Genomic DNA, 15,510 nt, shown 5'->3' with positions numbered 1-15,510 from the left:
TGGTTCTGATGGAATTCAGCAAGGGAGGAGAAAAGGCACAATGGGACATTCCTGGGACATATGAAAAAAATTGGAATATAGACCGTAAATTTTATGTCAATGTTAAATTGCTTGAACTTGGTAACTGCACTTCAGGTAGCTACATGAGCACCTTTGTTCTCGGGAAATGTACATGGCCGTATTAAGCGTTCAAGGAGCATATATATGCAACCTATAGCCAAGTGTTTAGAAAATGGATCAATAAATAGACGGATAGATGGATGGATGGACAGATGGATACGGAGAGAATGATATAGCAAATGGTGCAAAATGTTAAAATTGGAGGATCTGGGTATCTGGGGGGTAGGGGTATGTTGGAGTTCTCTGTCCTGGGTTTGTATTATTTTTCTAACTGTCCTGTGAGTTTGAAAGTATTTCAAAATAAAAACTTTGGAGAGTGTCGATAGAATATCAGCAGTTATTACCACTCCCCTGACGCATGAACATTTCTAATAACCCAAACACGCAACCCTAAAAGTTCTCCCAAGCCATCCCCAACTCTAGGCTTCTAAACCCCTGCACAACTCAAAACAGTGTCTGATATCCAACAGGAAACAGCACGAAACAACAGGCCACAAAACCAAATGGGCCCTCTGGTTTGGAGGCTGTGCACACTCTGGTACTGATGGAATCTGTACTCTGTCGATGCTACGAGACTGGCTCCGTGGTGAGCAGTAAAAACTGCGATTCCAAACAACATGGCAGGCCAGCCAAGTGTGAACAGCCGAGACCGCGAGAAGAGGGGGCCCTCGAGAGTCACAGCAAGAAGGCATCACGCCTGCTGACGACCACCCACGAATGAAAGCCAAAGCATCCAGCAGCTTGGCACGGCTCCAGGCCATTAGCCAGCACTGCGCACAATGGCTGTGCCCGAGCTGATTTTCAGCAAAAGCTAAAAGAATAAGAAAAACAAAATAAAATCCCAACTTAACAGAGAGATTAACAAGAGAGAGGAGAGGCCCATGGATGATGGGGTGGGGGGTGGGGGGCTCAGACGTGAGAGAAGGTAAAAGGTAAGCCCCCTAGCTGATACAGCAATTACGAACTGCACAGCACTAAGGCAGAAACTTAAGTCCTCCGAGCAAACTGCTCCGAGGGAAGGCAAGGGCCAGGCCTCGCCCAGGCTATTCCTGGTCTGGTCACGTGTCAGTGAGTCTCCTTCTCACCCCAGACAGCTTCAGGGGCTGCCTAAGCTATGACAGAGTCGCCAGAACCAGTTTTGGGAACTGGTGACTCACTTCTACATGTCACTTTGTGTCTTTTAAGCGCCCAGGGTATGTGCAGAAAAAGACGTGGTCCCTGCCTTTACACAACTTAAACAGGACACTACAGTGTAACACACCAGCACCCAAAACCACCACCCACCCAGCACTACCCTGGGCCGGGCGCTACCCATTCCTGCCCTGTCCAACCAGGCCATCTCAAATAAGCATCGTGGAGAAACTCACAAACAGGTTAAGCTTTGACCAAAGGGAACAGGATTGACCAACTGCAACCTGGCACTGAATGAACTAAGGGGCATTGTTCCTATTCTGCTAACCCCCAGACCATATTTTAAAATATCTGCTTTACCAAAATTTCATTTTCTCACAACCTTTTGGAATTCATCACTGCACAAAGTACAACCCAAATCAGTAAATAAGACATTAAACATATTACAGGCCAGTGTTGGGGAGCAAGTGGGCCTCTGCGCAGAGGAGAGATGAGAATGAGCTCAAACACTAGATATGGGGAACGCGAGGCTGTGGAAACAGAGTCACCACCCTAACTGGCTAGGGACGGCTCCACGGAAGAAGAGAGCAAAGTTCTTCAGTTCACCCCCAAGCCTGCCCCTGGACTGCTGTCTCTGTTGCTTCCGTTGGATGCCCACTCTGGGCTGGAGTAACAATATGGAGCAGACAGCCAAGAGATTAACTGAGGAATCCCCATGGCTGGGAAGTGCTGGGGCCACAGGCAGGTTTCAGGGTCCTCGCAGGGACCTTCCCAGTGGGTCAGGGAACCGGGGCTTAAAGGGCTTCATCTCTCACTCAATTCCAGAACTTGGATTAACCTCACCAAGAGAGCTGGCCCAAGGTTTGGGATTCCTTATCTACACTCTGTTTCTAAAACCTTTAACACTCCCAAAGCATAAGCAGAAAAATGCAAGGCCTTAAGATTCGAGAGGAAGGACGTGGCACAAACCCCTCCCGCGCCTGCTCTGGGGTCTGCCGGACAGGGAGTAACCCACCGACACTTGCCGAACGCAACCCACAGCCCCTCTTCATGGTATGAGATACAGATTACTTGCCTCTCTGCATCTCAGCATGCACATGCGAAAAATGTTATTATACACATCCTTTACAACGGTAAACAGTTTGCTGCCTGTAACAAGGAATAACAAGGGCAGTATCGGGGAAGACTCTTAACTGAAGGGGGCAGAGAAGATGCTCTGATTTACAGCTACTGACTCACAGGGCCAAGGAGCAGAAACAAGAGCCCCAGCAATCTAAATTCACAGAGACAAAGATGCAGAGCGCTCGGGGCAGACGTCAGCATGTGTGTCAAATGCAGGCTGAAGCTGGGAGCCACTGCAAGGCTCACCTCGGAGGAGCTCCGAATATAAATGAATCTCCTATGGAAACATGGAACGCTTCAATCATGCCTCAGAAGACAAAAAATAAAAATAAAAAACAAGAAAACACTACTGTGGCAATATTGTGCTCTTGGGTGACTTCTACAGCTAAACACGTGGAAAGAGATTAGAATTTTTAAAAAATTGAGTGCATAATCCAGTTCTACTCTAAAATGTCAATTCCTCCATACATGAAGGGTAGTTATGAGGAGAGAAATGAGCCCTTTTCCTCCACTAAGAAGAAACAAAGGACAATATAGCTTTATCATGATGAAGGGCAGACCAAGTTAGATCTCACGCAGAACTTCTTATCTAAGCAGATGGAGAACTTCCTGACCAACCCTCAATTAGAGGGATTGTTGAACAGGGCTGTGGGCTCACCTTCATGTCAGCACATGGGGAGCAAAGAGATTTATCTGATGGAAGCAGCGAGAGGCCATGCCGTTTTAGTCAGGGGATTGGCTCTGCTCAGTTGAGTCCCTTCTGAGCCTAAGAAGTCGGCCTGGCAGGATTAGCAGGGGCGTGGCAGGAGACAGGGTGGGGTGAGGGGATTTATGGGGCCAGAGCACAGCTGAAGACACTCATCTCCCCTGCTCGGTTTTTCTTGCATTAACTATTTCTTCCTTACCCAACACTGCTTGTGAGGGTTCTCATCTAAGAGCTTCCTCCTCCACCTGGCGCCAGGTGAGTGTGAAAGTAACTGGCAGTTCAATCCCATCCACATATTTCCTGCATGCCTTTTATGAGCCACGAACTCTGGAACATCAAGGATAGATGCAGGAATAAGGTCAGATCTGGCCCTGGAGAAGTTCAGAGCCCCATCTGGGAAACAGGCACAGGAAGAAGGAAAGTGCCAAGACTGTAGAACATCCTGGGAGTTCCCTCTCCAGCCACCTCCCAGACTCCAGAGGGAAAAAATAACCCCTATGCAGGGCTGACTCACCCCAGGGTTGCCAAGGCGGATTTATCGTGGCAGCCACAAGACAGCGTCAAGCTGGCAAGAGGTCAGCAGGAAGACGCTCTGTCATCATGTCACTTTCTGGGCCAAACACATTCAGGAGCTCCCATACCCTACTCAACCAAGCCCAAATTCCTGCACGCAACACCCCAGGCTCCCCACAAAATGGATGTACCTGCTCTAACCCTTTCCCTTCACATTAACATCTGAGTGCTTACTTGGGTATCAGCCAGGCCCTGTGCTAACCATGTGAAGTACGCAGTCTTGTTGAAATCTCAGGCCCTATAAGGTAGTATTATGATGTGTTTCAGTTTACAGATGAGGAAAAGGAAGCTTAGAGAGGTCAAGTCACCTGCCCAAGGTCCCACTGGAGCAGAGGACAGAGCTGGATTCAAACTCAGCTGGTTTGATCCCAGAGCTCGCGTCCTCAACCAGGCCCCAAATCCAGGCTTCCCTAGCACCCTCCTCCCTGCCTCTACACAGGGAGTTTCATGCCCTTTCTTACCTCTGCTCGTGTCATTTCCCCTACCAGGGATGTCCCAGCCCTCTCCCCAGCATCCCTACCCCTGCCTCTCGCTAAATCCCACTTGTCCCTTAGTGGAGGCTTCACTGTCCTGTCTTGACTCCTTGTCACGGTGTGGTAATATCAGATTTCAGTCCGGGGGCCATAAACTCATGCCCAGCACCAGGCAGGTAACAAATTTGATAAGCTGGAATGCACGAGACGCCAGGTGCTGACCTGCTCACTTTGTGACGGAGGAATAATGCCTCCTCATGATATGACCACTTTGTTCAGACCAGACAAAACAGGGACCGCCGTGTCCCCAGTCTGCAGTGCGCATTTCTAATGACTTTACGCAGGGCGGTCTGAGTGAATTTTCAGACTGAAATGTGACCAAGCCACTCCCTTGCTTAAAGCACTTCGGGGTTTCTCCTTCCACTCAAGACAAGCTCCCAACTCTTGGGCACAGCCCTAGGTGGGGAGGCCACAAGGGCCTCTGCGATGGAGGTCCCACCTCTCCCCCAACCCCAACCCGAGCACCTCCCACACCGCAGCTTGAAAGTCCCCCCACCCCCCAACATGTCTGCACCTCCGCTCACCCTGCTCCTTTCCTGTGGGATAGTCTTTCACTTCCTAGTCATCTTAACCATCCCCTCCTCTTTGAAGACTTAGTACACTAAAGCTTAATCTCTAAGGCTGTTCCACGCCAGCCCACAGCTCACTCAAGCAAGCGGACTCCATTTCGTCCTGCCTCCATATTCCACCTCCTTAGGGAAGCCACTCCCACCTCCCCTGACGGCCTCAACTCTCCCCCATCTAAACCTTCCCACAACTATAATATACACATAAAAGTAGCATGTTATATACTCATCAGTCTGTACGTCCTTCGCAAGTAATAACCACGTCCGGCAGTCCGGTGTGCCTCTTGTAACCTCCGCTGAAGTCCTTCAAAGTACTCAAGAAATATGTGCTGACCCACTGAAAACCGCTACTTAGTTTTTCAGCTCACAAGAAGGCAATGATTAAAGAAGAAAAAAAGAGTAGCTATTAATCTCTATTTTTTTTTTTTAACTTCTAATGCCTACTTGGATATTTATTACACATCTCAAAAGTCCAAGCTAGAAAAAAATAAGTCACAGCCAGCTTGGTTCAAATAGCTAAGAAAAAAGAAGGTAGTCTTAAAAAGGGTTGGGATGCACACAAGAAGGCAGACAGACTCACATGAACCACAACACAGAAGAAAGACTAAGAAAAGAAACTATAAGCCGCTACCGGGAGTTGTGTCCACCTGTTTCCTCACCCTTTACCTGCCTGCCCTGTCTCCCCCACACCTACCCTCTAGCTCCTGGATTCCAAGGCGGAGGGAACGTGGTCCTGACCAGTTCTGAGTCTCAGAGAATTTACCCAAAGGTGAAGATTACTCACGGGCCATGGAGAGTTTGTTGGGTTTTTTTTTTGTTGTTGTTGTTGTTTTTTACTATTTTCCTTATTTTGAAGTAATTTCTAAACAGAAAATAACACCTGAATTAGTATGTTCTGGGTAAGATGTCATAAAGTGGCAGCCTCTAGCCTCTAGACCAGATTTTATTAAATCGTGATGTTTAAGAAATAGGAATTGGTTGCCAATAGATTTTTTATATCAGAAGACTTCAGACTAAAAATCTAGATTTCTGACTTCTCTTGAGAAGCTAGAAAACATGTCAACAAACAGCCTATAATCCCATAAGGCCAACTCTGTACAGAGATAAGTGGCAGCTGCTCTTTAGACAGCACGAGTGCTTCCTAGCATCATCTAAGCCCACAGGGCCCAAAAAAGCTAAACCCTCCAATCCTAGGCTACCAGGTCATTCTCTCTGAACCAGATCCTTCCAAGCAGTTTAGAAAGCGGAAGAAGTCTACATTTTTACAACAGAGTAAAAACCGCCAACAAAAAGCAAACAAGGCAAAGGGATCCCAGGTGCAAAAGGCAACACAGGCACCAAGTAGCACGAATCTGGGTATTCAGCCCAGTCCAGGGGCACCCTCCAGTCAAGTTCCGATGTGGGATCACCTGCGACTGGGTCTGTGACTTCAGGGGTCACCCTCAGTGGCCAAGCCGGCTTCTGAGCTGATTCTTCGTCCTGACCCTAAGGCTGGTCCGCCTCTGTCCTTCCTTCCCCATTCCCAAATCTTCACTCCTGTGAGTTCCTATTTTCAGCCAAACCTTCTTGTTTTAACCATGATCATGTAAAATTTAACCACATAAATGCCTATGCAGAGAAACAGGCACACACAGAGGAGAAAGCTGTCGTTTTCACTGGGCTGGTGAAATCATGGCTGTTTTTCCTGGTCTTGTTCTCACGTGGCCACGTTTCCCGGATTCTCTGAAACAATCGGATGCTGCTTTCGTGACGAAACACCATCCGTTCTGCTGTTTTTACAATATGAAAGGAGCTCCAGGTATGGAAGTCCAATCAGAATAACATACCTTGTAGGAAGTAAAGGTTTAACGTTTTAAAAAGATAAAAATAGACACCCACTTCATTTGGAAAAGAAAACACAGCCTAAACTTTCACCTCTTCTGTGAAGTTTTACTTCATGGTTTATGTCCTAATAGTTAGGAGCCTGGGCTCTGCAGAAGGGAGACATAGATTCAAATCCGGCCAAGGTTGCTTTCTGACTCCAAGAACTTGGTAAGTTTCAAACTCTGGGGGTCACTTTCCAGATGAGGATAATGATAACACCCTCCTCACACATGCTGGGAGGAACAAACAGGACGTCGCAGCCAAATGAGATGTTACAAGTGATGTGTTGGACACTGCCCAGCACGTGGTGGGGGCTCGATACAGCGTGCCCTTGCTGCCACCGTGTACAACCTCACTCGGCTTGTCTGACGGGGCAGGGGCACAGTCAGTATCCAAATGGGGGAGTACAGTCAAGGGGTACGATGGAGAGGTACTCCCTGGGCTCCCTGAGCACGCAGTCTCAGAACCGATGGCCCCAACGGGCCCAGTCCCTTGGTGCCTCCTCTGAAGACAGGATTCCCTCTTAAGCCACTCTGCTCCAACTGGAGGCAGCTCCAGGGAAGGCACCCCAACCACAAAGCCACCAGAGACACACTGCTGTGAACCATCAAAGCCATCCCCTGTTCCCTTCCCTACCTAGAGGCTGAGAAGTTAACCGTTCTGGCTCATGAACTGCTCTTAGAGTAAATGTGAACTTAGACCTCCCTAAGGCAACTGGCAAAGAGACGTACAGCAGGCAATCCAGTTCGCACCCAGCTGCCACGACTGCCATTTAGATAGAGCAGCTTTCTGCATGTGGAGGGGAGAAATGGCATTTCGTGGCAGGGGGCCCAAGGCAACAGACAGGATCCCCCCATGAAGATGTGGCAGGCCAAGGAAGTGTAAGGCTTCAAGTTTCAGTTATGAGGCAAGAACCCAGCGTGCTGGGTGCTTGCTCATTTTAATTGGTGCCACCACCAGTCTGGTGACACCCGACATTCTGCCTGGGCGAGGCCCTCAAAATGCCAGGGGAATGACTACGGTGGAACCAAACGCCCTAGCTCCCTGGGAGGCTGTGAAAGTCTAATTGCTGTTTGGTCTCCAGCTGCCATACAGCCTCTACTTCCGGCTCAGCAGTGCCCACCCGCTGTGCAGGAGGGAGGGCAGAAAGGATTCGGATCTTGGCCTGCGTTCAGGGCTCTGTGCACGGTGGGTATTCCAAAGCAGCAGCTCAGTCTCCAGCCTTGATCATACCTACGACCAGCCAAGCACTTCCCAGTGCCAGGCAGTGAATGCATCACACATCCTGGCTCGCCGAGCCCCCTGACAACCCTACCAGTAGATACTATCACGTCCTACCCTACAGACGAGAGGGTCAAGGCTTGCCGAAGGTAGGCTTCATTCTCGGCTAGGATAGGAACCCTGCACCTTGACTCCTTCACCTCCAATACCACAAAAGACAGAAGCGAGACAAGTCCCTTGGGCTTCCCTCTTTGGCAAGTATGCTGGGGACATTCAGTCTGAGAAAGAGCCAAGGGCACCGACTTCTGTGACCGAGTTTACCTTGGGGATGATTGTCCTTTGCCGACAATCCCACTGTCAGGTCCTCTTGACCACACCTGCCTTAATGCCGACAGCTCGGGCCTACCCCGACTGAGCTTGGTGCCACGGCTCTGGCCACATGAAGACTCTGGAAAGGGACCCATTACATCACTGGAAATGACACCAGATCCTAGGTAACTCTGATGGTGCGCCCAGCCTCAGACTAAAGGTGGGGAAGGGGCTCCGCTGCTTTACTACCTTCCTTGGGCCTTATCCCTGCAAGGCTTTTCACCTAGAAACCATGAAGAATCCAGCTCCAAAGACTCCTGTGAGAATACATACCCTCCTTAGCCACCCACTTGCCTCAATCTTCCTCTCACCCAGCAAGGGCATATATTAAAGGCCCCTTTTACGCAGCAAATGGGTTTAAAGGCAATGAGAAGGCAAAAACTGAGTGTGACCAAAATTACTCTGGAAAGCCCTTTGCCCTGCCCACAAGGGACACATCCTGAATCCCGGAATGAGATGGGCTAAACCACTACTGAATGCACTACCAGGCACCACGGGCCATCTCAAAACCGCACCATCTTACTCCAACCCACTGATTATTTCCAAGGCTATTTCCTTATTTCTGAGCTTTCAATACCTCTGCGTGTACCTACCTCCTTTAACAACCTGACACTGTTCTGCCTGTGAATCATTCATTAGCATTTCAACAGCCACTCTTACAGCCCAAAGATGTGGGAGTCTTAAATAAATCCACCCTTGCTCATACAGGGAGAAAAGCCTAAACTCTAGTTTCCTGCAGGGATGAGGCCCTAGTACAGGGGATGCCTAGCAGAGGGTTAAAGGTCACAGGCAGTCCAGCCAGACTACGGGGCACGTGCATCCCCGTAGGCAGGAGTCTGTAGGCACAGAGCCAGAGAGAGAGATTCTGGGGCTGCTGCCAGGCTCACGTCCTTAGAAAGCTCACTCGGTTCTCATGGTTCATGCCCATAAGGCTGCCAACTCTGCTAAGGGCATCTATGTGCCTTCTGCCAACTCTCTTATGTCTCCAGGGTTTGTATCAGCCAGAGTGACGACAGTGGGCAGCAGCTGTGATTGTCCAAGACAATCAACTGTGTTGGGAGAAATGGGACTTAAACCACCGGTTAGGAGAAGAGGTAGAGGGACTGCCTCAGGCAGCAGCTCCATGAGTCACAAGACTCAGCAACATAACTAGGTCCACTCCAAACACTAGGTACTGAGGATACATTATAGGGACCAAGCTAGGTGACCCAAAGATGAATAAGAGCCCTCAGGCCCTGAGGGAACTCTGGACCTAGTAGGTGAGTCAGATGGGTAAACAATTACCATACAGTAAGCGCCCTATAATAATGGAGACCTGATCAAGACACCAAAGCAGAAAAGGGCAGTGAGTAATTCTGTCAGGAAGGGGAGCTTCAGTGAAGGCTTCAAAGAAGAGATGGTATTATCAGCAGTGTCTGAGACAGGATTAGAACTCAAGAGCAAACAAGAGGCTGGGTGAGGCATTCCAGGCAGAGTTACCAGCAAGGCGAGAGGTTTTAAGAAGTCACTGGGGGATTCATAGAACTGTAAACAGCTGATACAACAGAATGAGGCAGGAAATGGGAGCAGTGAAGCAAGAAGATGCTAGAACATATAAGGCCTCATATACCAGCTAAAGAGCTTAGCTTGTATCCTGTAAGGAATGGGAAGGTCTTGAGGCGCTCTAAGCCTGGAAAACTACCAAGCTAGATCTGTGTTTTATCTGCGCTTCTCAGATAGCAGAGATGGGAGGCCGGGGAGGGACAACTTGGGTAGGTCAATGCCAAAAGCATGAATAGCACAGGCCTGAACTGCAGCAGAACAGCCCACATCTGAAATCTCTTTCCTCAGAGAAGCCTTCACTTTTTTCCTAGCCAGTCCTTAGAGGGTCCAGCAAATGACCCAGTAAGAGGCACTAACACATGCTGCAGAAAGAACAATTTCTCTGGACCTTGTCAGTTGTGCATTTTTTTTTTTCTTTTTTAATAAAGAAGCCATTGGCTTTGCCTATCCAAGGTGATTCTGAGGTTACCTGGCCTATTTTCTACTTGTCAAGTGCTATCATCTTAACACAGGCCTAGGTTGTTTTTCCCTCTTTTATCCCACAGGAGAGATGGACACCCCACCATCAGCTCTGATGTTCTGGAAGAACTTAAAAGTGCCCCCCTCCATGACGCCAACCAGTCTTCCAATTTAGAATCTTCTGCCTGGCTGTTTCCAGGCTTGAGTCACATCTCAGTACCTCGACCGCCTTCCCTCTCTGTCCATCTATAGTTGCCTCCCTCATTCGGGGGTAGTCTCCTTTGAAGCTGAGACCATAACACATTCACTTACAGCCCTTTCCCCAAAGCACCCCACACAGCAACATCACTCCTGCCTAATTGTGCAACCATGGACACGTTACCTAACCTCTCTGAGGCTGTTTCTTCCCCTGTAAAATACTGATAATAACATAACTATTTTGAAATTATGAGTTAATATATAATGCTAAGGGCCAACACACACATTTCTTACTGGCTTATGAAGAAAAGAAGGATGAGATGGATAAGAAGGAAGAAGGGGGAAGGGGGGGAAATGGGCAATGGGGGTGGAGATGGGGGAAGAGGAGGGGGAGGGGGAGGAGGAAGGGGAGAGGAGGAGGAAAATGGGCAATGGGGAAGGGGAGGAGGGGGGAGGGGGAGGAGGGGGAGGTGGAGGAGGAGGGGGAGGAGAGGAGAAAAATGGACAATGGGGGAGGAGGAGGGAAGGATCTTTGTAGTCAGACAGTTCTGGGTTCAAATCACTGTCCAGTCACTATGTGGGCTATGGTACGACCTTGGGCAAGTGACTTAACTTCTCTGACCCATAGTTCCTCCTTCTATAAAATAGGGATAATACTGCCTATTTTGCAAAAGGGACCTACATAACAGAAAGTTAAAGCCTGATGCTTAGCTTGACAGTTCTAGGCAATATAAGAAAAGTTAACAATCAGAGCCACTGCTTTTCTAGTCCTGGATGGTTCTTAGGAAAACATCTGATTTACATTCTAACCCTCCTGCACCATGCTCAACCAGAGCCACCCAGCTCTGCCACTCTAGACGGGGGTGAACATGCAGAAGCAAGGAGAGGCCAGTTTGTAGGGAGCCAAGCCCATCACTGCCTTCCCATCCCCAAGGAACACTGCTCTCCTTCATTACTTCCACGGGGAAAATGCTGAGTTCTCTGCAACCCAAATGTGTTCTCTCTGGACAAAGGAAATAGGTCAGAGAAGGAGATAAGTGTCTTCACTTGTGAACTAGACAAGAGCAATAAGCCCACCGTCCTGGCTGAAGACTGGCAGATGTGTGGAACATCCATTTGCTAAGGAGACCCCAAAGCGCTATCTCCAGTGTCTTAGGACTCTTCCTAAAAATAAGTTATTTTAAGCTTCTCCTGAGGCTAAGGCCTGAGGAAATGAAGCAACTGGCTTCAGGACAAAGACCAGAAAGGTTTTTAAGGCCTCTCATTCTGCCAGAAACACACTTAAAATTTAAAAATGTAAAGCTCACAACCTCTCTTGGCCTCATTTTGTGCTAGGCTTTGGTTTAGAGGAAGACAGAGCAAAACCAAAAACCCTCAGATCAATGGCTGACTTGAGCAGGTCAACAGAATTCACAACAAATGCTTGCCCCCTTCCACCTCTGTCCTGGGCAAGGCACAGACTGAGCTCAAGTGGAAAGAAGCACTCAACTCTACCTTCCTGCCAATGGTTTCAGATTGGGACAGAGGGAGGCTGGTGGTGAAATCTGTTTTGTTTTGTTTTTAACAAGGAATGGGGCAGCTAGCCAAGGAGCTTAGACCAAGATCCCAGCCAAGCATCCATGGACAAGGTCAAGGTATCCACAGCACAAGGGAGGCAAGTGGCAGAGAGAAGCAAGAGCTCTCAGAGGGCCAGCTAGCCCCAAAAGCATCACAAAGCTTGTGGATGGGACTAGAAATCCCAAGGTTTCCTAGGAGTCACTTCTGAGTCAGAACTTGAAGCTCAAATACGGGTGTCTGCCCAGAGGGTACAACACCTTTCCTACTGGACCATAAAGCCCACATGGTCCCTGGCACTCAGAAACAGAAGAGTCACGCTCCCCCAGCCCACCTCAGTGTCTTACTTTTGTTAAGCAGTTCCCCTTGGCCAAGTCCATTGGAGGGGGCTGGTGGGGCACTGCCACTCTCGTCCAAGGTCAGGATAAGGGGCACGTCGTCATCTAAACTCACGGCCATGTTCTTCTCTCCTGCAGACCTCAGGATGTGATGTCCAGGGCTTTAAACAGTCTCTGGCTTGATATCCCTTTAAAAGCCACAGCCTCAGAGGTGCCTCTCAGACACACCTCCATTAGACGCATCTTCTAGGATCTGGGGAATTAAAAAGAAAAGAAAGAATTACTAAAATACAACCATTATTGATAAAAAAAAATTCTGAAATTAATGCTGACAGTTTTACAACCTTGTGAAGATACTAAAAATAAAACCACTGAATAGTACACTTTAAAAGGGTGAATTCTATGATACGCGAATTGTATCTCAATTTAAAGAAAACTATAGTACAGTATATGCCCCCAACATCTGCAAAAACATATGCTGAAAAGTTAAGCATACTTATATCTGGAAAGTAAACTTGTGATTAATACATTCCATTCCTTCCTTACCCGTGTCTATGTGAATTTTTAAAAGTTTTTTAAAGACTCAAAAAAAAAAAATACAACTATTAAAATAATAGTAGTTGGGTGGGCCACAGTGGCTCAGCAAGTAAGAGTGCTTGCCTGCCATGCCCAAGGACCCGGGTTCGATTCCCAGTGCCTGCCCATGTAAAAATAAATAAATAAATAAAAATAATAGTAGTTAATACTCTTTTGAGTGCATACTATGTCCCAGACACTCTTCTGGCAATTTATAAATACAAGCTGTCAATCTTCATAATAGCCTAGTGAGATAGGTCGGATTATTATTCCCCTTTTACAGAGAGGGAAACTTTAGGCACAGAGAGGGCATGTAACTTGACCAAGAACCCACAGTCAGAAGGCCAAATTTGGAACTATGCAGTCCGACTTCAGAATGGTGCTCTTAGCTCTTCAGTTCAATTCCTCAAAGTAGTAGCCCTGATTCTTAAGCAGCATCCAGCTTCAGTGACCTGCAGAGCATGGCAGGTGATCTCCATTTGTCCATATCCTAGGCCCTACTCTCCTAGCTTTAGGTGTTTGAGGAGGACAAAGGTACTGAAAAGAGATCCAGTCACATAACAAAAGTGCTTGTCCCTAGGTTACAATTTAAAACCTTCACAACAGACTTTCAGAGTTCCTATTTAATCGCATTTCCATTTCCTCTTAGGAGAGCCAACAGAAAAGCAAAGACTCAGCAGATATGACCGCAGACCTTTGAACTTGAAAACAGCTGGCAGGTTCCTTCCTCAAGCTGTTACCATTTGGGATCAATTAACTTTGCCTCCAAACTGACCTAATGAATGACAACTGAGCAGCTGAATTCTTCCGCAAGCCATCAAAATAACTTCAGGCAGCTCCCTCTGAATCAAGAGGGAAGAGGACATCTTAAAACAAGGCAGCAAAAGTAAACACCCTTCAACTTGCCACAAAGCCTGTACCTCTGCCCAGCAAACTTCCTGTGAGTTTTTTTCTTTTTTTTAATGTTTCCTCCAAATCTGGGGATTTATTTTCTTTTTAGATCTCAGTAATGGGGAGGCAGAAGAAGGAGAAATTCAAATGAGAAGCTACGATCAAGCTGTCTTATTCAAGAATTATGTGTTGTTTTTTTCTTTTTAACTTTTTACCGTGGACATTTTCAAATATATGTAAATGAACTTCCTTGCATCCATTCCCCAGCTTCAACAAATTACCAACAGTTTACCATCCTCTCCTGTATTTGAGGGTTGGAAGGATCTATTAACCCTCTCAACTCATCAAGAACAGGTTTTCTGATTTATCATCATTAACATAATGACTACATTTTCATTTTAACTGTTTAACGTATGATTGCTTGCTTACATTGCCTTAGCTCAGTGATTATCAACTGGGGACAATCCCCCCAACCCAGGAACATGTGACAGCATCTGGAGACATTTCTGAGAGTCAGAACTTGTGGGGAGAGTCAGGGCACGAGGGGGTTACCAGCATCTACCGGGTAGAGGTCTGGGATGCAACTAGACAGCAGCTCCAGACAGATCCCCACTGCAAAGAATTCTCTAGCCCAAGATGTCAACAGTGCTGCCCTCATAGCTAACATCCTCACTTTACAGAGGAGGGAACAGAGGCTTAGTGAAGTTTACTTAACTTGCCTCATAGAAGAGCCCAGATTTCAACCCAGACTAAGGTCAGGGACCCTCTTCCCTTACTACCCTATGGTAACAGGATTCACAACTACCCTCCTCCCAGAACCAGTTCCCTAATTTGGATTCAAACCCCTCATTTTGCTGATGGGGGAAAGTGAGGCCCAGAGAGGGGAAGGAACTTGCCCAAGGTCACACAGTGCAGAGGCAGGGCTAAAACGCAGGACTCCTGAGTCCTAGCCGAGTGCCCCTTTCATCCGCCTTGCTTACTCCTCTACCTAGGACGCAGGAGGGTAAGGGTCACCCTGGGAAAGGGACCCGGGGAAAGGGGGTCAGCAGGTATCCCGCTGCCAGCTGGGGCAGCCGGACCCAGGCACAAGCGCCGTACTGGACGTCCTGAGGGCACGAGGGGGATGAGCGGGCGAGGGAGAGGCAAGAGGCAGGAGTGCCAGCTCCAGCTCCCCGCGCTTCCAGCCCTGGTCTGAACCCCCGCGCGGGGGTCGTCCGGGAGCTGGTGGCGAGGAGAGAGGGTGCAAAGCCGCGGCCTGGGCTGGAGGGAGCGAAGCGCGGCGTTGACTTCCCCTCGGCCCCCACTTCCCGGTGCCCTGCTGCAACCCCTCACTTCGCGCGCCTGCCTGGGCTCCTACCCCTGCCCTCTCCCTCAGACCAAGCTCTCGCGCCCCCGGGTTCTTACACGCGCCGCCCCAGCCACCCGGACCGCGTGCCGGGGTCCACACCGCACCACGCACCCAGCCCGTCGCCACGGCCGCCAGAGCCCCGGGGCGGAGTTGTTGCTGGCGCTCCATGAGCCGCCACTCCAGACCAAGCCGCCACGGCAGCTGCGCCAGTTCTCCCACCCGCCGCCTAGTCCCCTTAACCCCGCAGGCCCCGCCCCCATTTCCCCCTTTGCCGCCGCCTATTGGCTAGCCTGGATGCCATGCTGAACTCTGATTGGCTAAGCCTAACATCCTTCCCAATCCTTTCCCGCGGTGAGGGCAGCACTCCCAGCCGGCCTCCTCCGGCAGGGGAGGGACGTAG

General features: G+C 48.9%; 1 protein-coding gene across 3 annotated transcripts in view; it reads right to left on the bottom strand.

The window, feature by feature from the left end:
• TPCN1 (two pore segment channel 1) overlaps positions 1-15,339 on the bottom strand; it is a 118,074-nt gene extending 102,735 nt beyond the window's left edge. For 2 of the 3 annotated variants that reach the window (XM_077159913.1, XM_077159911.1), the window contains exons 1-2: positions 15,222-15,339; positions 12,305-12,548 (exon numbers count right to left, since the gene is read on the bottom strand). In XM_077159913.1, the coding sequence (XP_077016028.1) occupies positions 12,305-12,416 (112 nt within the window). In that variant the 5' untranslated portion in view covers positions 12,417-12,548; positions 15,222-15,339. Of the gene's footprint in view, positions 1-12,304; positions 12,549-15,166 lie in introns of all 3 variants that reach the window. The other variant, XM_077159912.1, reaches the window with a different exon arrangement.
• Between the last annotated feature and the right edge of the window lie 171 nt (positions 15,340-15,510).

This window comes from Tamandua tetradactyla, chromosome 5 (assembly GCF_023851605.1).
Source record: "Tamandua tetradactyla isolate mTamTet1 chromosome 5, mTamTet1.pri, whole genome shotgun sequence".
In the NCBI taxonomy this organism is placed as follows: domain Eukaryota; kingdom Metazoa; phylum Chordata; class Mammalia; order Pilosa; family Myrmecophagidae; genus Tamandua; species Tamandua tetradactyla.
The sequence above is the reverse complement of the archived record's forward strand: the minus strand, read 5'-3'. Positions and strand labels throughout refer to the sequence as shown.